The 22,667-nt window shown below is 49.0% G+C and overlaps 1 protein-coding gene across 2 annotated transcripts in view; it reads left to right on the plus strand.

Annotated features, from left to right (window-relative positions):
• Positions 1-2,082: 2,082 nt before the first annotated feature.
• Positions 2,083-22,667, plus strand: part of CUL3 (cullin 3) — a 131,787-nt gene continuing 111,202 nt past the window's right edge. Inside the window, exon 1 of one of the 2 annotated variants that reach the window (XM_069727640.1) lies at positions 2,083-2,580. In XM_069727640.1, coding sequence (XP_069583741.1) covers positions 2,515-2,580 — 66 coding nt within the window. In that variant the 5' untranslated portion in view covers positions 2,083-2,514. The remainder of the gene's footprint in view (positions 2,581-22,667) is intronic. The other variant, XM_069727641.1, reaches the window with a different exon arrangement.

The raw sequence follows: 22,667 nt of genomic DNA on the forward strand, positions 1-22,667 counted from the left end.
AAGCAAAGTTAAACAAAACAAACAACAATATTCCACACCTTCCGTCGTTCAGTCATGTCCCACGCTGTAAATCCATCTGAAGGGGTTAACTAATTTTACACCCAGGAGCTCTGCTAATGCAGCTGGCCCTGCCTGTAAAAACCCAGGGAATGAATGGAATGTAGGGGAATGACCTGTAGTTACCTCAAGTCGCGGTGAGGCGCCCTCTGCTGGATGTCCTCATATGAACTCGAGCCTGGGAAAATATTCTGAAAAGTTCCCAGGCTCGAGTTCATATGACCGCGACTCGAGGTAACTACAGGTCATGGATCCATTGTATGCCCGTTTTGCAAGCCTGCGAGAAAATCTCGCTGTACGGATTTCATACGGATTACATACGGAGGATGACATGCGCAAAATACGCTGCCACACCCTGCCTACGGATCACTGTTTTGGGGACATTTCTGCGTATTACGGCCGTAAAAAATGGACCGTATTTCCATACGCTGAGTGTGACGCCGGCCTCAAGGATTACCCCGAGGCAGCAATCTTGTGGGACTGGGGAGAGTGGGCAGCCATTTACTTTAATGGATGGTCTGTTGGGGGGGTCGCGTGAGATGGGGGAAAGATGATGAATTCTGTTTTGTCCATGTTAAGTTTTAGAAATCTAGTGGAGAAGAAGGATGAAATAGTGGTCAGACATCGAGGGATTCTGGTTAGAAGGGAGGTGATAAGTGGTCCAGAGAAGTAGATCTGTGTGTCATCAGCATAGAGGTGATACTGAAAGCCATGAGATTCTATGAGCTGTCCCAGGCCAAAGGTGTAAATGGAGAAGAGCAGGGGCCCTAGGACTGAACCTTGTGGGACTCCGACAGATAGGGGGCGAGGTGAGGAGGAGGCGCTGAATGTCCGGTCTGTTAGGTATGATGAGATCCAGGATAGGGCCAAGACTGTGATGCCAAGAGACATATATGTATACGTGTAGTATTGTAGTGTAATGACAACACACGGTAACTATTCATGTATAGGACAATATTTAGCTAAAGAGCCCGTAAAGGATTACAATGGCAGATAACAACTCAGAATGACAATACGTGATGTCACAACTCACCTCCTCCCCCTCTCTTCACAATGGCCTTTGCCCAGATTACAGCATCATCAGATAACACTTTTATAGGATCTGAGTCAGTCTATTGCTGCAATAGTCCAAGTAAGAGGCTGATTCTAGAGCTAGAGAATTGCAAGATTTGTGATATTTTTAATATATGGATGCGAAAAATGAGAAACAAAAAAGATTTATTAATAAACGTAAAGGGAAGCGATCATCAAGCTTTTGCTCCACCATCTGAGAGCAGCATGATGCAGGAAGGTTATTACTAGAGTTACTAGCGGACCGGTAAAGCTGCCGCCATGCAGACCGACCCCCGCCCTCATCACTGATTCGCAGTGGTGTACACTCTGCATAGGCAGAAAGCTGAGTCAGTGGTGTGGGCGGGGTCGCTCTACACGGCAGCAGCTTTAGTAGTCCGCTCTAGTAATAATATTCTGAAAGTAAAACTACAGCAAGCAGCCCAGTAAGCGATACGTCACTGGAATCAGGGTCTCTGTCCCTACATCATGCTGCTCTCAGACTATGTGACAAACACCTGATGACAGAGTCCCTTTAACCCTTCAGTGACCAAGCTATTTTTTTTTTTTTAAATCTGACCTGTGCCGAGGTATGTGGTGATAACTGTAACGTTTCTATATATCCCTGTGACTGTCAGACGGGGTTTTCATGACACGTTGTACTTTATGTTAGTTTTGATTTTATTTATAAAAATATCAGATATTTAATAAACATTTAGCAATGTTCAACCTTTGATTCTAGTCGGACCGAATTACCGCCGATTCTGACTGCTGGGCTCACCGATAGTTTATCCAGTCAGGAACCGAGCGCCGACAATGAGGGCTCCCAGGTCACCGACCGCTGAATGTCAGCTTGTTCGCCGCCGCACGTATTAATAAAGTTGCTAAAACACTGGACGCACGGCTGACAGCATCATACAAATAGCAGGACGTCAGGTGGGCGGGACCAAAGGAATCACGCAAGTGGGCGGGGCCAGAGCGCTGCCGTCTATCGCCCTATCAGACTCTTCCTTGCTTTGCAGCTGTAATAAGAGCGCAAACATGGCGCCGCGCCGGCTTCACCTCTAGTCACTGACAGCTCGCAGCACACAGGGCTAAAGAGGAGGGCCCTGTGGGAGAGGTGTGAAGTCTCGCGAGATCCTCCCTGCTCGCAGGCTCCTCCCCCGGCCGAGCTAGCTGAGTGAGGGGATGCTAGTCCGCCATCGCGGAGGTTTAGTCAGCGCCGAGTACAGTAGTTCCGGTCCGGAATCCTGCGTCCTTCCAGCCGCGCTGCTGGGAATCCGGCCTGGCTAGAGGACGGTACACGACTACCGAGGTCTCTGCTAGGCCTGGCCCGGGGCCTCCTCACACCGACGGGAGACAAGGAGGGGCCCCGGGGCCGAGAGAGGACGACGAGCAGCCGCCGACATGTCGAACCTCAGCAAAGGCACCGGCAGCAGGAAGGACACGAAGATGCGGATCCGGGCCTTCCCGGTAAGAGCGGCTGCGGGCACGTCAGGGAGGCGGGGAGGAGGGGGCCGCTTCCTGCCGCTGAGCACACAATGACAGCAGGGCCCTGGAGACCGGGCAGCTATTGTTCTCTGCTGTCAGCTGCTGCCCGTCACCCGGCGGTACCGCTCCGGCACTGTGGCCGGGGCAGGTTCTGTGCATTTCCTCCTGCAAAGTTCTGTAACTTCCTACTGTGCGTTGTCAGTTTCTCCCTGGTGTGAAGACCCCTGCAGGCTGTCAGTGACTGATGGCGGCCATTGTTGACAGATCCTGGACTGGTGGTGTGTGCCGCGTCCACGTGTGGCGGTGGTGTGTGTGTGCCGCGTCCACGTGTGGCGGTGGTGTGTGTGTGCCGCGTCCACGTGTGGCGGTGGTGTGTGTGTGTGTGTGCCGCGTCCACGTGTGGCGGTGGTGTGTGTGTGTGTGTGCCGCGTCCACGTGTGGCGGTGGTGTGTGTGTGTGCCGCGTCCACGTGTGGCGGTGGTGTGTGTGTGTGCCGCGTCCACGTGTGGCGGTGGTGTGTGTGTGTGCCGCGTCCACGTGTGGCGGTGGTGTGTGTGTGTGCCGCGTCCACGTGTGGCGGTGGTGTGTGCCGCGTCCACGTATGGCAGTGTGGTGTGTGCCGCGTCCACGTATGGCAGTGTGGTGTGTGCCGCGTCCACGTGTGGCAGTGTGGTGTGTGCCGCGTCCACGTGTGGCGGTGGTGTGTGCCGCGTCCACGTATGGCAGTGTGGTGTGTGCCGCGTCCACGTATGGCAGTGTGGTGTGTGCCGCGTCCACGTATGGCAGTGTGGTGTGTGCCGCGTCCACGTGTGGCGGTGGTGTGTGTGTGCCGCGTCCACGTGTGGCGGTGGTGTGTGTGTGTCGCGTCCACGTGTGGCGGTGGTGTGTGTGTCGCGTCCACGTATGGCAGTGTGGTGTGTGCCGCGTCCACGTATGGCAGTGTGGTGTGTGCCGCGTCCACGTGTGGCGGTGGTGTGTGTGTGTGCCGCGTCCACGTGTGGCGGTGGTGTGTGTGTGTCGCGTCCACGTGTGGCGGTGGTGTGTGTGTCGCGTCCACGTGTGGCGGTGGTGTGTGTGCCGCGTCCACGTGTGGCGGTGGTGTGTGTGTGTGCCGCGTCCACGTATGGCGGTGTGGTGTGTGGCGGTGGTGTGTGTGCCGCGTCCACGTGTGGCGGTGGTGTGTGTGTGTGCCGCGTCCACGTGTGGCGGTGGTGTGTGTGTGTGCCGCGTCCACGTGTGGCGGTGGTGTGTGTGTGTCGCGTCCACGTGTGGCGGTGGTGTGTGTGTCGCGTCCACGTGTGGCGGTGGTGTGTGTGCCGCGTCCACGTGTGGCGGTGGTGTGTGTGTGTGCCGCGTCCACGTATGGCGGTGTGGTGTGTGGCGGTGGTGTGTGTGCCGCGTCCACGTGTGGCGGTGGTGTGTGTGTGCGCCGCGTCCACGTGTGGCGGTGGTGTGTGTGTGTGCCGCGTCCACGTGTGGCGGTGGTGTGTGTGTGTGCCGCGTCCACGTGTGGCGGTGGTGTGTGTGTGTGTGCCGCGTCCACGTGTGGCGGTGGTGTGTGTGTGTGGCGGTGGTGTGTGTGTGTGCCGCGTCCACGTATGGCAGTGTGGTGTGTGCCGCGTCCACGTATGGCAGTGTGGTGTGTGCCGCGTCCACGTATGGCAGTGTGGTGTGTGCCGCGTCCACGTGTGGCGGTGGTGTGTGTGTGTGCCGCGTCCACGTGTGGCGGTGGTGTGTGTGTGTCGCGTCCACGTGTGGCGGTGGTGTGTGTGTCGCGTCCACGTATGGCAGTGTGGTGTGTGCCGCGTCCACGTATGGCAGTGTGGTGTGTGCCGCGTCCACGTGTGGCGGTGGTGTGTGTGTGTGCCGCGTCCACGTGTGGCGGTGGTGTGTGTGTGTCGCGTCCACGTGTGGCGGTGGTGTGTGTGTCGCGTCCACGTGTGGCGGTGGTGTGTGTGCCGCGTCCACGTGTGGCGGTGGTGTGTGTGTGTGCCGCGTCCACGTATGGCGGTGTGGTGTGTGGCGGTGGTGTGTGTGCCGCGTCCACGTGTGGCGGTGGTGTGTGTGCCGCGTCCACGTGTGGCGGTGGTGTGTGTGCCGCGTCCACGTGTGGCGGTGGTGTGTGTGCGCCGCGTCCATGTGTGGCGGTGTGGTGTGTGCCGCGTCCACGTGTGGCGGTCGCGTCCACGTGTGGTGTGTGTGTGCCGCGTCCACGTATGGCGGTGGTGTGTGTGTGCCGCGTGTGGCGGTGGTGGTGTGTGCGCGCGTGCGTGGTTCTTGTACTCTCCATATACACTCGCTGTGTGTGCCATGTCCGCATTTGCCTGCATAGTGTGCACCGTGTCCGTATGACATGCACTGTCCATATACACGCAGTGTGTGCACTGTCTGTATGCGCTTGTGTAGCCATGCACTAATTTTATTTTTTTTATTTTTTTTTTTTATATAGCGCTAACATATTCCGCAGCGCTTTACAGTTTTTGCACACCTTATCATTACTGTCCCCATTGGGGCTCACAATCTAAATTCCCTATCAATATGTATTTGGAGTGTGGGAGGAAACCGGAGGAAACACGGAGAGAACATACAAACTCTTTGCAGATGTTGTCCTGGGTGGGGTTTGAACCCAGGACTCCAGCGCTGCAAGGCTGTTGTGCTAACCACTGCGCCACCGTGCTGCCCATGCACTGTGCATATACACTCGTAGTGTACAGAACTCGCATAGTGTGCGCCGCGTATGTGCTCGCTAGTGTCCATATGCCGTGCACTGTCCATATACACTCGTAGTGTCCATGTCCGCCCCCCACGGAGTGTGTGTGCGCCCGCGGAGTGTCCGTATACGATCAGGATAAGATTTCAGCCTCTCATGCAAGCAATGAAATCACTGTTGAAGCTCAGTCCGCTGCTCGGTGCTGCACAGCGGGGCCCATCGTTTATACGCACCTTCTCACCTGATTTCCCCAATCTCCACCCTTCTCTGACAGCTGTGGCTTGATAGAGCCGGAGGAGGTGAGAAGGTGTATATAAATGATTGTCCCCAGTACTGATGGAGGCAGTGTCCAGCCATATAGCAGGATAGGCCATCAGTGTTGGGGATCAGACACTCTGCGTCACAACCCCTCCACTATTATAGGCTCCGGATGTGGAAAGTGAGCAGAGGCGGAACAACACGGCTCCGATGTTCATGTGGCTATGGAGATATGCTCATATACTCCTGTCCTGGTGAATATTGCTTTCCCAAATCTGGAGAAAAGACCTACAAATATCAGATCACCCCCCCCCCCCCCCCTCTTAAAGTGATGGCTTTACACAGTGTTCCTTGACCTGATTGGAGGAAGAACCCCTGTAATTGGATGTGTCCCTGCTGCGTGTCTGAATACTGAAAAACTGAGGGCCGCTCTTTCACTGTGACCCCCCTCTTTCTCAGGACTGGCGGTGGTCCCAGAGTTTGGGCAGTCTCTAATAGTGGTCATATACCCAGTGATCTGCCGTAAGGTTACAAAATGGGAAAACCCCTTGGAGCTGCGGAAAGTGTCACACGTTAGGGGTCAGCTGACGGCTCCCGCACGGTTTGCCTTCACTTGCTGTAAATGTGTAGATTGACCTTTATTCATATTTTTCAAAGCTTCCCGATTGTGAATGACCTGATTGAGCAGCAGGTCCGAATCCCCCTCTGCCTGGCTTCTGGCACATGTTCAGCATTTTAACATTTTCCCTTTACTTTTTCTGATAGCAGAAATGTTGCCAGTGACCTTGTCTGTATGAGAACTTGGTAGCCCTCTGGATCACGGCGTGCTGCGTTCTGCCCAGTCCTGGGTCATGTTCCCAGCATATCTGACCACACCACTGACAACTGTCACTTCTGTCGGCCAGCTATATACATGGGGCTTGTGCGTTCTCTCTACCTGTGACCTGCAGTAGTAAATGATTGGAGGTGCTCCCTGCAGCCCCTCAGCGTGGTGATGGCCGTGGTAAGTCGTTAGTGCAGTAGGGCAGTGACATGCGCGGCTCTGCCCATGCTCCTGTCCGCTCACTTCCCGGAGCTGCTGGTTCACACTTCATCAGTCACTTTTGCCTTTGTTGCTGACATAAATGTAGTGTTAGTAAAATGCAAGCCAACATTTTTCCCCCACCACTCAGTAAAAATAAATGTTTGGTATCATCTTTAAAGAAGACATCTCACCAGTTGGAGCACGTTAAACTGGCCACATTATGGAATAGTAACTGCAGAGCTGAATAAAGCATTTTTTTTAAATTCTCTATTTTGTAGATATTACCTTGGAAAGTTTAACGTTACAAGTCAAGCATAGCGTTACCAGGTTCTTCTATGGGGTGTGTACTTCTTCCCCTGCTTGACATTGACCAATCCTAGGCAGGAGGCGTCATGTCTGCACAATAGCTTAGAACAGTCTTTTTCCTGTGAGGCATGTAATGACTGACAGGCTGCTCTTCTCCCTGTAATCACACACAGCTCTGCACTGAGAGCAAAGTGCAGGAGTAGAGATGGGTGTGATTACTAACGCTTCAGCTTTTATCACATGCGGTCAGTTTGGGGCAGGGATGGTAGAGCCCCAATACAAACACATCAAGCAGCTCTTCTCTCACGGCGCTGTCTGCTCTCCTTTTCCGCACCTCCCCTCACCCTGACTACGCTGAGATGATTGCTGAAGAAGGTAATAACCGCATTCTTTTCAGTTCTACAGGTCCCTACGGTTTATCACACACAGCTCTGCAATGACCTCAGTGAGAGCAGACTGGCATAACGTCTCACACAGGAAAAAGCCTGAGTTCTAAGCGATTATGTGGCAGTTTAAAGGGAACCTGTCACCTGAATTTGGCGGGACTGGTTTTGGGTCATATGGGCGGAGTTTTCGGGTGTTTGATTCACCCTTTCCTTACCCGCTGGCTGCAGGCTGGCTGCAATATTGGATTGAAGTTCATTCTCTGTCCTCCATAGTACACGCCTGCGCAAGGCAAGATTGCTTTGCGCAGGTGTGTACTATGGAGGCAGAGAATGAACTTCAATCCAATATTGCAGCCAGCATGCAGCCGGCGGGTAAGGAAAGGGTGAATCAAACACCCGAAAACTCCGCCCATATGACCCAAAACCAGTCCCGCCAAATTCAGGTGACAGAGTCCCTTTAAGCATTTTTTTGCTCCTGCATGACACTTTTGCTTATAATTGGTAGTCATTCAGAGAATAAGTACATGCCCCTCAGTCAAGAATCTATCTCTAAACTTTACGAGCTAATATCTCTGCAACTAAGAAATGAGAAAATATAAACACTTTTGCTTCAGCTCTGCACCTACTGACCTGAAGAATATCGCTGCCACATCGTTTTTAACTCGCAATGCTCTGAAAACAACTCAGTAGTGAAATTTTTTTTTGTAGTACATTATGTGGTAAAATGAATGGTGTCATTCAAAATTACAGCTTGTCCTGCAAATAAGAGCTCATATGGTTTTCGCTGAAAAAATAAAGTTATGGGCATTGGAAGAAGGGGAGAAAAAATGAGATCACAAAAAAAGAGAAAAATGGTTACATCCTTAACCCTTCCCGACATGCGTCGTACATATACTGCTCTGCGGGATCTGCATTCATGCAAAGAGGTATTTACAGCGCCACGATTAGGTGCGACTGTCAGCTGTTATGAGGTCTGACTTCCTGCAGCAATGCTAGTACCAATCACGAACGTTTAACCCCTCTGATGAAGTTGTCAGTGGTGACAGTGACATCGAGGTGCATCGCACAGGGAGTGGGCTCCTTGTGTACTTCCATCAGCACAACACAATGTGATTACGTTGTGCTGATGGTCTCCATTGGTGACCCCCAGCCGCAAGATGACCGCGGGGGCCTTCAGGGAAGGTGGCCTGTGAGTGCCTGCTAAGAGCAGAAGCTGACACGCCTGCTTCCCTGCCTGTCCGATGCAGTTGTGATGCTCTGCAGTGCAGACGCATTGTAGAGCATCAGATCAGCAATCTGACACTATACATTGATGATCCCATCCTGGGACAATATAAAAAAGTAAAAAAAAAAACACCTTTGGTATCGCCGTGCCAGGTATGACCATCTCTTTAAAACTGTCCCACTGTAAAAAATAAAGCATTGTTTTTTGCCTCCCATTTTACTTATCATACCGCCAAACAAAAAGTGCAATAAAACGCAATAACAAAGACATATGTAAATAAAAATGGTACAGCTGAAAACGTCATCTTGTTCCACAAGAGACAAGCTGCCATACAGCTCCATCAGAAGAAAGGGATGTAAAAGTATTTTTTTCTATAAACGTTTTATTGTGTAAAAGCTCCAAAACATAACAAAAAACATAAATGGGCCGTTGCTGCAATTTTATGACAAAGCGGAACTGTGTGAAAATAATTGCTGGTTTTTGTTCATTCTGTCTCCCAAAAATCGGAATAGAGAGCGATCAAAAAATCTCCGCTCCCATATCCAAATGCCCCCTCCCTTCTGAGCCCCAGTGTGTCTAATCCACATTTAGCGCCCACATGTTTGGCATTTCTGTACTGATGAGAGCCCGCCTAATTTACTGGTGTATGTCTCCAGAAGCATGAGCTGGGCATAATGTACTGGTCACTACAATGGCAGTTTTGCAATTTTCACTCCAGCCACTGCTGCATGTTTCTGGAAAACACCCATGAAGCCAGAATCGTCTTTACACCTGTAGATAAATTCCAAAAAGGATATAATTTTCAACATGGGGTCACTTGAGCAGGGATTCTGCTTTTCTAGCATTTAGGGGCTCTATATATGGAGTCTAAAAACTTTTCAAGGAAAAGCTGCGCTCAGGGAGTCAAATGGAGCTCCATCCCCCCCAAATCTTATCGTGTGGCTAAGCAGTACTGTACAGCACAACTTTGGTGGTAAAAATGTAAATTATTTTTTCTTCACTGCCCAATGGTATAAAATTCTGTGGCACACCTGTGGTGTCAATAAGATCACTGCACCCCTAGATGAATTCATTGAGAGGTGTAGTTTGTAAAATAGGGTCACTTATGGGTGTTCTGCTGTTCTGGCACCTCAGGGCTCTGCCAATGTGACATGGCACCCTCAAACCAGTGCACGGTAATATGGCGCTCATTCCCTTCTGAGCTTTGCACTGCCTCAAAAGTAGTTTTCAACCACATATGGGGTATCGGTGTACTCAGGAGAAATTGCACAACACATTTTGGGGTCCATTTTCTCTTGTTACCCTTGTGAAAAAGCAACATTTTGGGGGCTAAAATCCATTTTTGTGTGAAAAACATCTTTATTTTTTTTTCTCCTACTACTCAAGGTTATAAACCTCTGTGAAGCATCACCACACATGTAGATAAGTTCCCTTAGGTGTCTAGTTTTCCACTCTTTAGGCACATCAGGGGCTCTGCAAACGCAACATGGCGTCCGCTAATTATTCCAGCTAATTTTACATTCAAAAAGTCAAATGGCTCTTTGGGTGCACGTCAGGGTTTGGAAAGGAACAAACAGTGGATTTCCCCCCACATATGGGGTTCCGGCATGCTCAGGAGAAATTGCACAAATTGTATGGTCCATTTTCTCCTGTTACCCTTGTGAAAATAGAAACAAAAAAAAAATTGGGTTTAACCCCTTAGCGACCGCCGATACGCCTTTTAACGGCGGCCGCTAAGGGTACTTAAACCACAGCGCCGTTAATTAACGGCGCTGTGGAAAAAGTGAATAGCGCCCCCCAGAGTCGGATTTTCTCCGGGGTCTCGGCTGCCTAGGGTAGCCGAGACCCCAGAGAACATGATTTGGGGTTTTTTTAACCGACCCCGCACTTGCGATCGCCGGTAATTAACCGTTTACCGGCGATCGCAAAAAAAGAAACGCTATCTTTTTAATTTCTCTGTCCTCCGATGTGATCGCACATCGGAGGACAGAGAAAAGGGGTCCCATGTAGCCCCCCAATACTTACCTGTCTCCCCCGGTGCTCCTCGTGTCTCCCGGTGGGCGCCGCCATCTTGAAAATGGCGGGCGCATGCGCATTGCGCCCGCCGGCCGGCCCCGCGAGAAACTTTGGGGTCTCGGCTGCCGGGGGTAGCCGAGACCCCAAAGAGCATGATCGGGGTCAGTTTTACCGACCCCTGTTTTGCGATTGCCGGTAATTAACTGTTTACCGGCGACCGCAAAAAAAAAAAAAAAGTAAAGTGTAATTCTCTGTCCTCTGATGTGATCGCACATCAGAGGACAGTAAAATAGGGGGATTCGGGGACCCTACAATACTCACCTGTGTCCCTGGATCCTCCTGCTGCTCCTCCTGGCCGCTGGCAAAAGAAAATGGCGGGCGCATGCGCAGTGCGCCCGCCATCTGTCTCCATCTGCTGGCCGGCAGGAGAACAGCAGTTGGGGCTAAAATTAGGGTTAGGGGTAGGGTTAGGGCTAAATTTAGGGTTAGGCTTCTTTCACACTTACGTCGGTACGGGGCCGTCGCAATGCGTCGGCCCGACATACCGACGCACGTTGTGAAAATTGTGCACAACGTGGGCAGCGGATGTAGTTTTTCAACGCAGCCGCTGCCCAATCTATGTCCTGGGGAGGAGGGGGCGGAGTTACGGCCACGCATGCGCGGTCAGAAATGGCGGATGCGACGTACAAAAAAAGTTTCATTGGACTTTTTTTGTGCCGACGGTCCGCCAAAACACAACTGATCCAGTGCACGACGGACGCGACGTGTGGCCATCCGTCACGATCCGTCGGCAATACAAGTCTATGGGCAAAAAACGCATCCTGCGGGCACATTTGCAGGATCCGTTTCTTGTCCAAAACTACGGATTGCGACGGATGCCAAACGACGCAAGTGTGAAAGTAGCCTTAGGGCTAGGGTTAGGGTTGGGGCTAAAGTTAGGGCTAGGGTTGGGGCTAAAGTTAGGGTTAGAGTTGGGATTAGGGTTAGGGTTCGGATTAGGGTTGGTATTAGGATTAGGGTTGGCATTAGGGTTACGCTTGGGATTAGGGTCAGGTTTGGGATTAGGGTTGTGATTAGGGGTGTATTGGGATTAGGGTTAGGTTTGAGGTTAGGGTTGAGATTAGGATTAGGTGTGTGTTGGATTTAGGGTTTTGATTAGGGTTATGGTTAGGGTTGACATTAGGGTTGTTTTGGGGTAAGGGTTGTGATTATGGTTAGGGTTAGTGATTAGGATTATGGATCAGGTTGGGATTAGGGTTAGGTGTGTGTTGGAGTTGGGTTGGAGCTAGAATTGGGGGTTTCCACTGTTTAGGTACATCAGGGGGTCTCTAAACACGACAGCCAATTTTGAGCTCAAAAAGTCAAATGGTGCTCCCTCCCTTCTGAGCTCTGCCGTGCGCCCAAACAGTGGGTTACCCCCACATATGGGGCATCAGCGTACTCGGGATAAATTGGACAACAACTTATGGGGTCCAATTTCTCTTGTTACCCTTGTGAAAATAAAAACTTGGGGGCTACAAAATCTTTTTTGTGGAATTTTTTTTTTTTTTTTTTTATGACTCTGCATTATAAACTTCTGTGAAGCACTTGGGCATTCAAAGTTCTCACCACACATCTATATAAGTTCCTTGGGGGGTCTAGTTTCCAAAAAGGAGTCACTTGTGGGGGGTTATTACTGTTTAGGTACATCAGGGGCTCTGCAAACGCAACATAACGCCCACAGACCATTCTATCATAGTCTGCATTTCAAAACGGCGCTCCTTCCCTTCCGAGCTCTGCCGTGCGCCCAAACAGTGGTTTACCCCCACATATGGCACATCAGCGTACTCGGGATAGATTGGACAACAACTATTGCAGTCCAATTTCTCCTGTTACCTTTGTGAAAATAAAAACTGGGGGCTACAATATCTTTTTTGTGAAAAAAAAAATATTTTTTATTTTCACGACTCTGCATTCTAAACTTCTGTGAAGCACTTGGGCATTCAAAGTTCTCACCACACATCTAGATAAGTTCCTTGGGGGGTCTAGTTTCCTAAATGGTGTCACTTGTGGGGGTTTACTACTGTTTAGGTACATCAGGGGCTCTGCAATCGCAACATAATGCCCACAGACCATTCTATCAAAGTCTGCATTCCAAAACGGCGCTCCTTCCCTTCCGAGCTCTGCCGTGCGCCCAAACAGTTATTTACCCCCACATATTGGGTATCGACGTACTCAGGAGAAATTGCACAACAACTTTTGTGGTCTAATTTCTCCTGTTACCCTTGTGAAAATAAGAATTTGTGGGCGAAAAGATCATTTTTGTGTAAACAAAAGCGATTTTTTATTTTCACGGCTCTACGTTATAAACTTCTGTGAAGCACTTGGGGGTTCAAAGTGCTCACCACACATCTAGATAAGTTCCTTAAGGGGTCTAGTTTCCAAAATGATGTCACTTGTGGGGAGTTTCCACTGTTTAGGCACATCAGGGGCTCTCTAAACGTGACATGGCGTCCCATCTCAATTCCAACCAATTCTGCATTGAAAAAGTCAAACGGCGCTCCTTCACTTCTAAGTTCTGCGGTGCGTCCAAAAAGTGGTTTACCCCCACATATGGGGTATTGGCGTATTCAGGAGAAATTGCTTAACAAAATTCATGGTTACATTTCTGTTTTTACACATGTGAAAATAAAAAAAATGGTTCTGAATTAAGATGTTTGCAAAAAAAAAGTTAAATGTTAATTTTTTTCCTTCCACATTTTCAGTTCCTGTGAAGCACGTAAGGGGTTAATAAACTTCTTGAATGTGGTTTTGAGAACCTTGAGGGGTGTAGTTTTTAGAATGGTGTCACACTTCGTTATTTTCTATCATATAGACCCCTCAAAATGACTTCAAATGTGATGTGGTCCCTAAAAAAAAATGGTGTTGTAAAAATGAGAAATTGCTGGTCAACTTTTTAACCCTTATAACTTCCTAACAAAAAAAAAATTTGTTTCCAAAATTGTGCTGATGTAAAGTAGACATGTGGGAAATGTTATTTATTAACTATTTTTCGTGACATCTCTCTGATTTAAGGGCATAAAAATTAAAAGTTTGAAAATTGCAAAATTTTAAAAATTTTCGCCATATTTCCGTTTTTTTCATAAATAATCGCACGTAATATCGAAGAAATGTTACCCCTAACATGAAGTGCAAAAATTGGCCTGGTCATTAAGTACCAAATTGGCTCTGTCACTAAGGGGTTAAAGGAAAAATTCTTGTGAAAAAAAAGTTCTTTATTTTTTTTCTTACACATTCTATTAATTCCTGTGAAACACCTGAAGGGTTAATAAACTTCTTGAATGTGGTTTTGAGCATCGGGGCCATGCATGCGGGCTTGTCACCCGTGTCATGTGTGGGCCAGTGTGCGGCCTTGTCGCCCGTGTCGTGTGGGCCAGTGTGCGGCCTTGTCGCCCGTGTCATGTGTGGGCCATGTGTTCGGCCTTGTCGCCCGTGTCATGTGTGGGCCATGTGTGCGGCCTTGTCGCCCATGTCGTGTGGGCCATGTGTGCGGCCATGTCACCAGTGTCATGCGTGGATCATGCATGCAGCCTTGTCGCCCTTGTCATGCATGCAGCCTTGTCGCCCTTGTCATGCGTGGACTATGCATGCTGCCGTGTCATGCGTGGGCCATGCGTGCAGCCTTGTCGCCCGTGTCATGTGTGAGCCATGCGTACGGCAATGTCACCAGTGTGATGCTTGCGGCCTTGTCGCCCGTGTCGTGTGATCCATGCGTACGGCCATGTCGCCAGTGTCATGCGAACGGCCATGTCACCAGTGTCATGCGTGGGTCATGCATGCGGCCTTGTCGCCCGTGTCACGTGTGGGCCATGCGTACGGCAATGTCACCAGTGATGCTTGCGGACGTGTGGGCCATGCGTATGGCCATTTCGCCAGTGTCATGCATACGGCCATGTCACTAGTGTCATGCATGCGGCCTTGTCGCCCGTGATGCGTGGGCCATGAGTGCGGCTGTGTTGCCCATGTTGTCCTCTTTTCTTGGCCACCGGGGCTTTTTTTTCCCCCCGTTTGCTCCATCCTCCACACAGTTGCCTCTGTTCTGCACCCCTCCATGTTTCCTTAGCTTCCCTCTCGGGTCTGCCCCTTTCTCTGATCTGCTCCCGCAGGACTGATGTTCCTCTGCCACTTCCTCAGCTTCCAGACCCCTGGCAAGGGTGGGCTGTCTGAAAGCCTCCTACAGGTTCTTACTGGCATTATCTCTCTACACCACAGAAGAGGGAGACGGAGATTATGGGCTGCATGCAGACTGTGCCAGGTGCTGGGCTGCCTGAGGCCAGATGTGATCCTGGGTTGCTCGGCCACCTTTAGTAACAGTCGGCCTGGAGGGTCACTTTAATATTTCTCTTTCTACCCGATTGTTGGGATCAGAGATGATTTCACAGCCAGAGAACAGCTGGCTTCTGTAGAATCACAGACAGAAATGAAGTGATACAAGCGACGACTATTTCTAATAAAATTTTAATGAGCAGCATTGTGGGAATGAAAAGAAAGCTGACGTGCCTGTGACTAAAAGGATCCGTCTCCTCTGAAGATAATTAGCTGCAGTTAGTCATGATGGCTCTCAACTTTTTGCTGTCGCTTTCCATAAGGTGTGTGTATATATATCTCTGGGGCTCCTCCTTCTGGTGCCCTATAAGAGACATTTGGATCCTTCTCCTCCTTCCTCACCAGTCAGTTGGACTCGATTCCTGTAGCACAGCTCAATAAGTCCTTTTTGTTTTAATGGCCAAAGACTAATAAATGGGATATCACACGTATAGAAAAAAGTTAATCTTTGGAGAAATGCATTCTCCTATTTTAACCATGTCAATGCCAAAACAATACCCCACTCTCCAGTAATTGTTACCCCTTTTAGCCTCTTTACTGTGGGTGACAACAGCTCATCCGGTGTGCCCAGGAAGCGGCACACTCTCACAGGAGGGCATTGTAGGTCATCATCTGCTGAACCCGGCAGAGAAAGCACTCGGACACACTGCCTCGGTGATGGCTCTGTCTGTGGATCCAGCTTCTGCATATGCTGCATTTCCCCAGCCTCCTACTGTCGGATCACTGCATGTAAAGAGCAGGGACGTGTCACAGAACATGCGCCCACTGCTGACTAACGTTCCAGCCACATTATTGCCAATGATAATACCGTATATACTCGAGTATAAGCCGAGATTTTCAGCCCCCAAAAATGGGCTGAAAGTGCCCCTCTCGGCTTATACTCGAGTCATGGAAGGCAGGGGGGCGGTGGGTGAGGGGGAGCTACTCACCTGCTCCCAGCGCTCCTGACACGGTCCCCGCATGTCCCACGGTCTTCAGGCACGGCAGCTTCTTCCCCTGTTCAGCAGTCACTGGTACCGCTCATTAAAGTTATGAATATGGACTCCACTCCCATAGGGGTGGAGACGCATATTCATTACTGTAATGAGCGGTACCACGTGACCGCTCACTACAGGAAGAAGCTGCCGCTCCCGGACCGCGTCCGGAGCGCTGGGAGCAGGTGAGTATGTCATATTCACCTTTCCGTGTACCACCGCCGCCTCGTCTTCCGCGTCGTCTGCAGTGACTGTTCAGGTCAGAGGGCGCGATGACGTATCAGTGTGCGCGCTGCCCTCTGCCTGAACAGTCAGTGCGGAGTGACGGGACGTTGAGGGGCAGTGACGAGAGGTGAGTATGTAATTTTTTTTTTTTGTGCAGCAGCAGCATAACATGTGGCTATATGGAGCGTCTATGGGGCCATAAAGAACTGCATGGAGCATTATATGGGGCATCTATGGGGCCATAACTGCATGGAGCATTATATTGAGCATCTATGGGGCCATAACTGCATGGAGCATTATATGGAGCATTATATGGGGCCATAAAGAACTGCATGGAGCATTATATGGGGCATCTATGGGGCCATAACTGCATGGAGCATTATATGGAGCATTATATGGGCCCATAAAGAACTGCATGGAGCATTATATGGAGCCTAATATGGGGCTGTAAAGAACTGCATGGAGCCTAATATGGGGCTGTAAAGAACTGCATGGAGCATTATATGGAGCATCTATGGGACCATAACTGCATGGAGCATTATATGGAGCATCTATGTGGCCATAACTGCATGGATCATTGTATGGAGCATCTATGGGACCATAACTGCATGGAGCATTATATGGAGCATTATATGGGGCATCTGTGGGGCCATAACTGCATGGAGCATTATATGGAGCATTATATGGGGCCATAAAGAACTGCATGGAGCAGTATATGGAGCCTAATATGGGGCTGTAAAGAACTGCATGGAGCCTAATATGGGGCTGTAAAGAACTGCATGGAGCATTATATGGAGCATCTATGGGACCATAACTGCATGGAGCATTATATGGAGCATCTATGTGGCCATAACTGCATGGATCATTATATGGAGCATCTATGGGACCATAACTGCATGGAGCATTATATGGAGCATCTATGTGGCCATAACTGCATGGATCATTATATGGAGCATCTATGGAGCCATAATGAACTGCATGGAGCATCTATGGGGCCATAAAGAACTGTATGGAGCATTATATGGGGCATATTTGTATATGGAGCATCTTATGGGGCCATAATGAACTGTATGGAGCATTATATGGGGCTCCTGATTCAATATGGATATTCAAAAACACTTATCCTACTGATGTCTCAATTAATTTTACTTTTATTGGTATCTATTTTTATTTTTGACGTTTACCGGTACCCTTCCCTTCCGAGCTCTCCCGTGTGCCCAAACAAGGGTTTACCCCAACATATGGAGTATCAGCGTACTCTGGACACACAGGACAACAACTTTTGGGGTCCAATTTCTCCTGTTGCCCTTGGAAAAATACAAAACTGGGGGCTAAATAATAGTATTTGTGGGGAAAAAAAAGATTTTTTATTTTCACGGCTCTGCGTTATAAACTGTAGTGAAACACTTGGGGGATCAAAGTTCTCACAACACATCTAGATAAGTTCCTTGGGGGGTCTAGTTTCCAATATGGGGTCACTTGTGGGGGGTTTCTACTGTTTAGGTACATTAGGGGCACTGCAAACGCTATGTGACGCCTGCAGACCATTCCATCTAAATCTGTATTCCAAATGGCGCTCCTTCCCTTCCGAGCTCTGCCATGCACCCAAACGGTGGTTCCCCTCACATATGGGGTATTGGCATACTCAGGACAAATTGGAAAACAACTTTTGGGGTCCAATTTCTCCTGTTACCCTTAAAAAAATACAAACTAGGGCTAAAAAATTTTTTGTGGAAAATTTTTTATTTTCACGGCTCTGCGTTATAAACTAGTGAAACACTTGGGGGTTCAAAGCTCTCAAAACACATCTAGGTGAGTTCCTTAGGGGGTCTACTTTCCAAAATGTCACTTGTGGAGGGTTTCAATGCTTAGGCACATCAGGGGCTCTCCAAACGCAACATGGCGTCCCATCTCAATTCCAGTCAATTTTGCATTGAAAAGTCAAATGGCGCTCCTTCCCTTCCGAGCTCTGCCACGTGCCCAAACAGTGGTTTACCCCCACATATGGGGTATCGGCGAACTCAGGACAAATTGTACAACAACTTTTGGGGTCCATTTTCTCCTGTTACCTTTGGTAAAATTAAAACAAATTGGAGCTGAAGTAAATTTTTTGTGAAAAAAAGTTAAATGTTCATTTTTATTTAAACATTCCAAAAATTCCTGTGAAGCACCTGAAGGGTTAATAAACTGATTGAATGTGGTTTTGAGCACCTTGAGGGGTGCAGTTTTTAGAATAGTGTCACACTTGGTTATTTTCTCTTATAGAAAAATTACTTCAAATGAGATGTGGTCCCTAAAAAAATGTTTTTCCTAAAATGAGAAATTGCTGGTCAACTTTTATCCCTTATAACTCCCTAACAAAATACATTTTTGGTTCCAAAATTGTGCTGATGTAAAGTAGACATGTGGTAAATGTTACTTAAGTATTGTGTGTGACATATCTCTGTGATTTAATTGCATAAAAAATTCAAATTTGGAAAATTGCGAATTTTTCAAAATTTTAGCCAAATTTCCATTTTTTTCACAAATAAACGCAGGTGATATGAAAGAAATTGTACCACTATCATGAAGTACAATATCTCACGTGAAAACAATGTCAGAATCACTGGGATTCGTTGAAGCGTTCCAGAGTTATAACCTCACTAGGTGGTGGCCCGATTCTAATGCATCGGGTATTCTAGAATATGTATTTATGCATGTATATAGCAGCCACATAGCATATAGCACAGGCCACGTAGTGTATAGGAGCCATGTAGTATATAGCAGACAAATACTACGTGTCCTGTGCTACATACTATGTGGCTGCTATATAAATACATATTGTAGAATACCCGATGCGTTAATACAGGCCACGCAATATATATGGTCATGCACTATATAACACAGCCACCTACTATATAACACAGCTCACGCAGTATATAGCAGCCACGCAGTATATAACACAGGCGACGTAGTATATAACACAGGCCACGCAGTATAGAACACTGGCCATGTAATATATAGCACAGCCCACGCAGTATATAGCAGCCACGCAGTATATAACACAGGCGACGTAGTATATAACACAGGCCACGCAGTATAGAACACTGGCCATGTAATATATAGCACAGCCCACGCAGTATATAGCAGCCATGTAGTGTATATGACTGCCCATGCAGTATATAGCAGCCACGTAGTATATAACACTGCCCACGCAGTATATAGCAGCCACGTAGTATATAAGGCTGCTTTCACACATCAGGCTTTTGGTTTCAGGCACAATCCGGCAAATTTGCTAAAAAACGGATCCGGTGTAAATAGTGAAAAAACGGATGCAAACTGATGCACCGGATCCGTTTTTTAGCTGGATCCGGCTCTATGTACTGTGCATGGTTTTTGAGGGGAGAGAGAGATATCAGGCATCAGAAAAAAGCTGATCCAGTTTGTGCCTGAAACCAAAAACCTGATGTGTGAAAGCGGCCTAACACAGGCCACGCAGTATGTAACACTGGCCACGTAATATATAGCACAGCCCGTGCAGTATATAGCAGCCACGTAGTATATAACACTGCCCACGTAGTATATAGCAGCCACGTAGTATATAACACTGCCCACGTAGTATATAGCAGCCACGTAGTATATAACACTGCCCACGCAGTATTTAACAGTGGCAACGTAATACATGGCACAGCCCACACAGTACATAACACAGCCCACATAGTATATAACACTGTCTATGTAGTATATAGCAGCCACATGGTATCTAACACAACCTACGTAGATACAGCAGTGTGGGCACCATATCCCTGTTAAAGGGAAAAAAATAAAAATAAAAAATAGTTATATACTCACCCCTGGGATCCAGCGAAGCTCCGGCGATACACGCGCGGCTGCCGCCATCTTCCATTCCCAGGATGCATTGCGAAATTACCCAGATGACTTAGCGGCCATTACTTACAGGGAATGTCTGGCCTTATGAAGCTGATGACCTGTACCTAGGACTGGTCAATAGTGTCACTGTTGGGGGGATCTGACATCCATCACATCCACCCATCATCTGCTTTACTGCCCGGTGGCCACCGGATGTAGACAGTAAATGGAGCCTGAATTGCAGATTGGCCCCTGTTGAATGTGAGTCGGTCACTACAGTGAATGGAGCCAAGCGGTTGTAGTGTTGTGCGCTCTTCACACATGTCCGGCAGCATTTGATCAGTGGCAGTGTCTGTCCCCTACTGATCTCGCATCTGAAGGCTGGGTGACCCCCGTGTAATGAAGCCAATTGAATTCTGATAAGCTGCCTTGTGAGATCAGCCGTGTGGTGTGTCCGACATGTAGGTTACAGTGCGGCTCAGTAAATGGTAACGTATGAATGTAATTTATCAGATAAGATTCCCTAGAGCATAACCGTTGCCGTGCTGGGCCGGGGTCAACTGCTGGAGGACAGAACCGCTTACAGAGTGAAACAGTCAAAACACGTTGGGCAACTTTTCTAGTCAAACACTTTGACTGTTTGCAGTTGAATAATAAGTTACTTCCTTTTAATTACCGCCTCACAAGGTTTTTCCCATTCCTGACTTGTCTAACATGACATTGCAGTGAAGCCCTACATGCAGTGGGACAAAACAAATGTCTTCCAGGTATACCTGCACAAATCATCCTTTCAGGGTCACTGCCCAATATTTGTCTGTGAGCTGACCGCTATCCACGTGATTGTCTGCTCAATATGCCGCTAATCTTTAGTGCACTGGGTTTATTGCTGACCTTTGTATTGCTCTTTGCATACACGGACGATCAAGTTCGTGCTGCTATATGTGCCATGTACACCAGCGAGACACCAGGGCGGTCCTGCCTAAAGCTGAAGTATGGAGTCTGATTTACAGAAGATGGAGGGAGTGCAGGAGTGTGAGCCACTATATCCTGGTGGTGCCAGAACCTCCTTCAATACCTTCCAAGTGTTGATCCTTTTTTGTAGCTTCCTGAGCTCTGGGTTATGCTGCTCTAAGAAGGTACAACAGTGGGATAATATATGGCTGTATGGGAAGAGGAAGATGAAAATGTTTCCTTTTTGCTAGCATGTTGATGTGTATACAGCAGATCCACGCTAGTATTTGCCACCTTATTTAATAGTGCTAATCCTCAGTGTTTTCTAATGAAATTAGTTTTTCTTTTTACAGTGGTGATTTTTCGCTGTACAGACAAATATCAGTTCAGAAACTCCCATTTCCATGCATGATGCTGCCCTCTTTCACTTGTCCATCAGTGCCTTTGTGGATCTTTGGGTATCTACCATGTCAGCTAGATGTATATCTCCCAAGGTGGCAGTAAGATCCATCTGGATCTGCCAAGCTCCTCGGTGGATACCAGTGACCTCTAGGCAACTACTTTTTATGGAATTTCCACCAATCCACCCTCAGATGTGACTGTGCTCACCAACCAACACTCAACAGGAGTACCATCCTAGACCATTGGGTGTCCACCACAGTCTAGCAGTCAGTCCTTGTCCACCACAGTCTAGCACTCAGTCCTTGTCCACCACAGTCTAGCGCTCAGTCCTTGTCCACCACAGTCTAGCGCTCAGTCATTGTCCACCACAGTCTAGCGCTCAGTCCTTGTCCACCACAGTCTAGCACTCAGTCCTTGTCCACCACAGTCTAGCACTCAGTCCTTGTCCACCACAGTCTAGCACTCAGTCCTTGTCCACCACAGTCTAGCGCTCAGTCCTTGTCCACCACAGTCTAGCGCTCAGTCCTTGTCCACCACAGTCTAGCGCTCAGTCCTTGTCCACCACAGTCTAGCGCTCAGTCCTTGTCCACCACAGTCTAGCGCTCAGTCCTTGTCCACCACAGTCTAGCGCTCAGTCCTTGTCCACCACAGTCTAGCGCTCAGTCCTTGTCCACCACAGTCTAGCGCTCAGTCCTTGTCCACCACAGTCTAGCGCTCAGTCCTTGTCCACCACAGTCTAGCGCTCAGTCCTTGTCCACCACAGTCTAGCGCTCAGTCCTTGTCCACCACAGTCTAGCGCTCAGTCCTTGTCCACCACAGTCTAGCGCTCAGTCCTTGTCCACCACAGTCTAGCGCTCAGTCCTTGTCCACCACAGTCTAGCGCTCAGTCCTTGTCCACCACAGTCTAGCGCTCAGTCCTTGTCCACCACAGTCTAGCGCTCAGTCCTTGTCCACCACAGTCTAGCGCTCAGTCCTTGTCCACCACAGTCTAGCGCTCAGTCCTTGTCCACCACAGTCTAGCGCTCAGTCCTTGTCCACCACAGTCTAGCGCTCAGTCCTTGTCCACCACAGTCTAGCGCTCAGTCCTTGTCCACCACAGTCTAGCGCTCAGTCCTTGTCCACCACAGTCTAGCGCTCAGTCCTTGTCCACCACAGTCTAGCGCTCAGTCCTTGTCCACCACAGTCTAGCGCTCAGTCCTTGTCCACCACAGTCTAGCGCTCAGTCCTTGTCCACCACAGTCTAGCGCTCAGTCCTTGTCCACCACAGTCTAGCGCTCAGTCCTTGTCCACCACAGTCTAGCGCTCAGTCCTTGTCCACCACAGTCTAGCGCTCAGTCCTTGTCCACCACAGTAAAAAAAAACCACAAAATTGAGCTTA

This window comes from Ranitomeya imitator, chromosome 5 (assembly GCF_032444005.1).
Source record: "Ranitomeya imitator isolate aRanImi1 chromosome 5, aRanImi1.pri, whole genome shotgun sequence".
NCBI classification, from domain to species: Eukaryota; Metazoa; Chordata; class Amphibia; order Anura; family Dendrobatidae; genus Ranitomeya; species Ranitomeya imitator.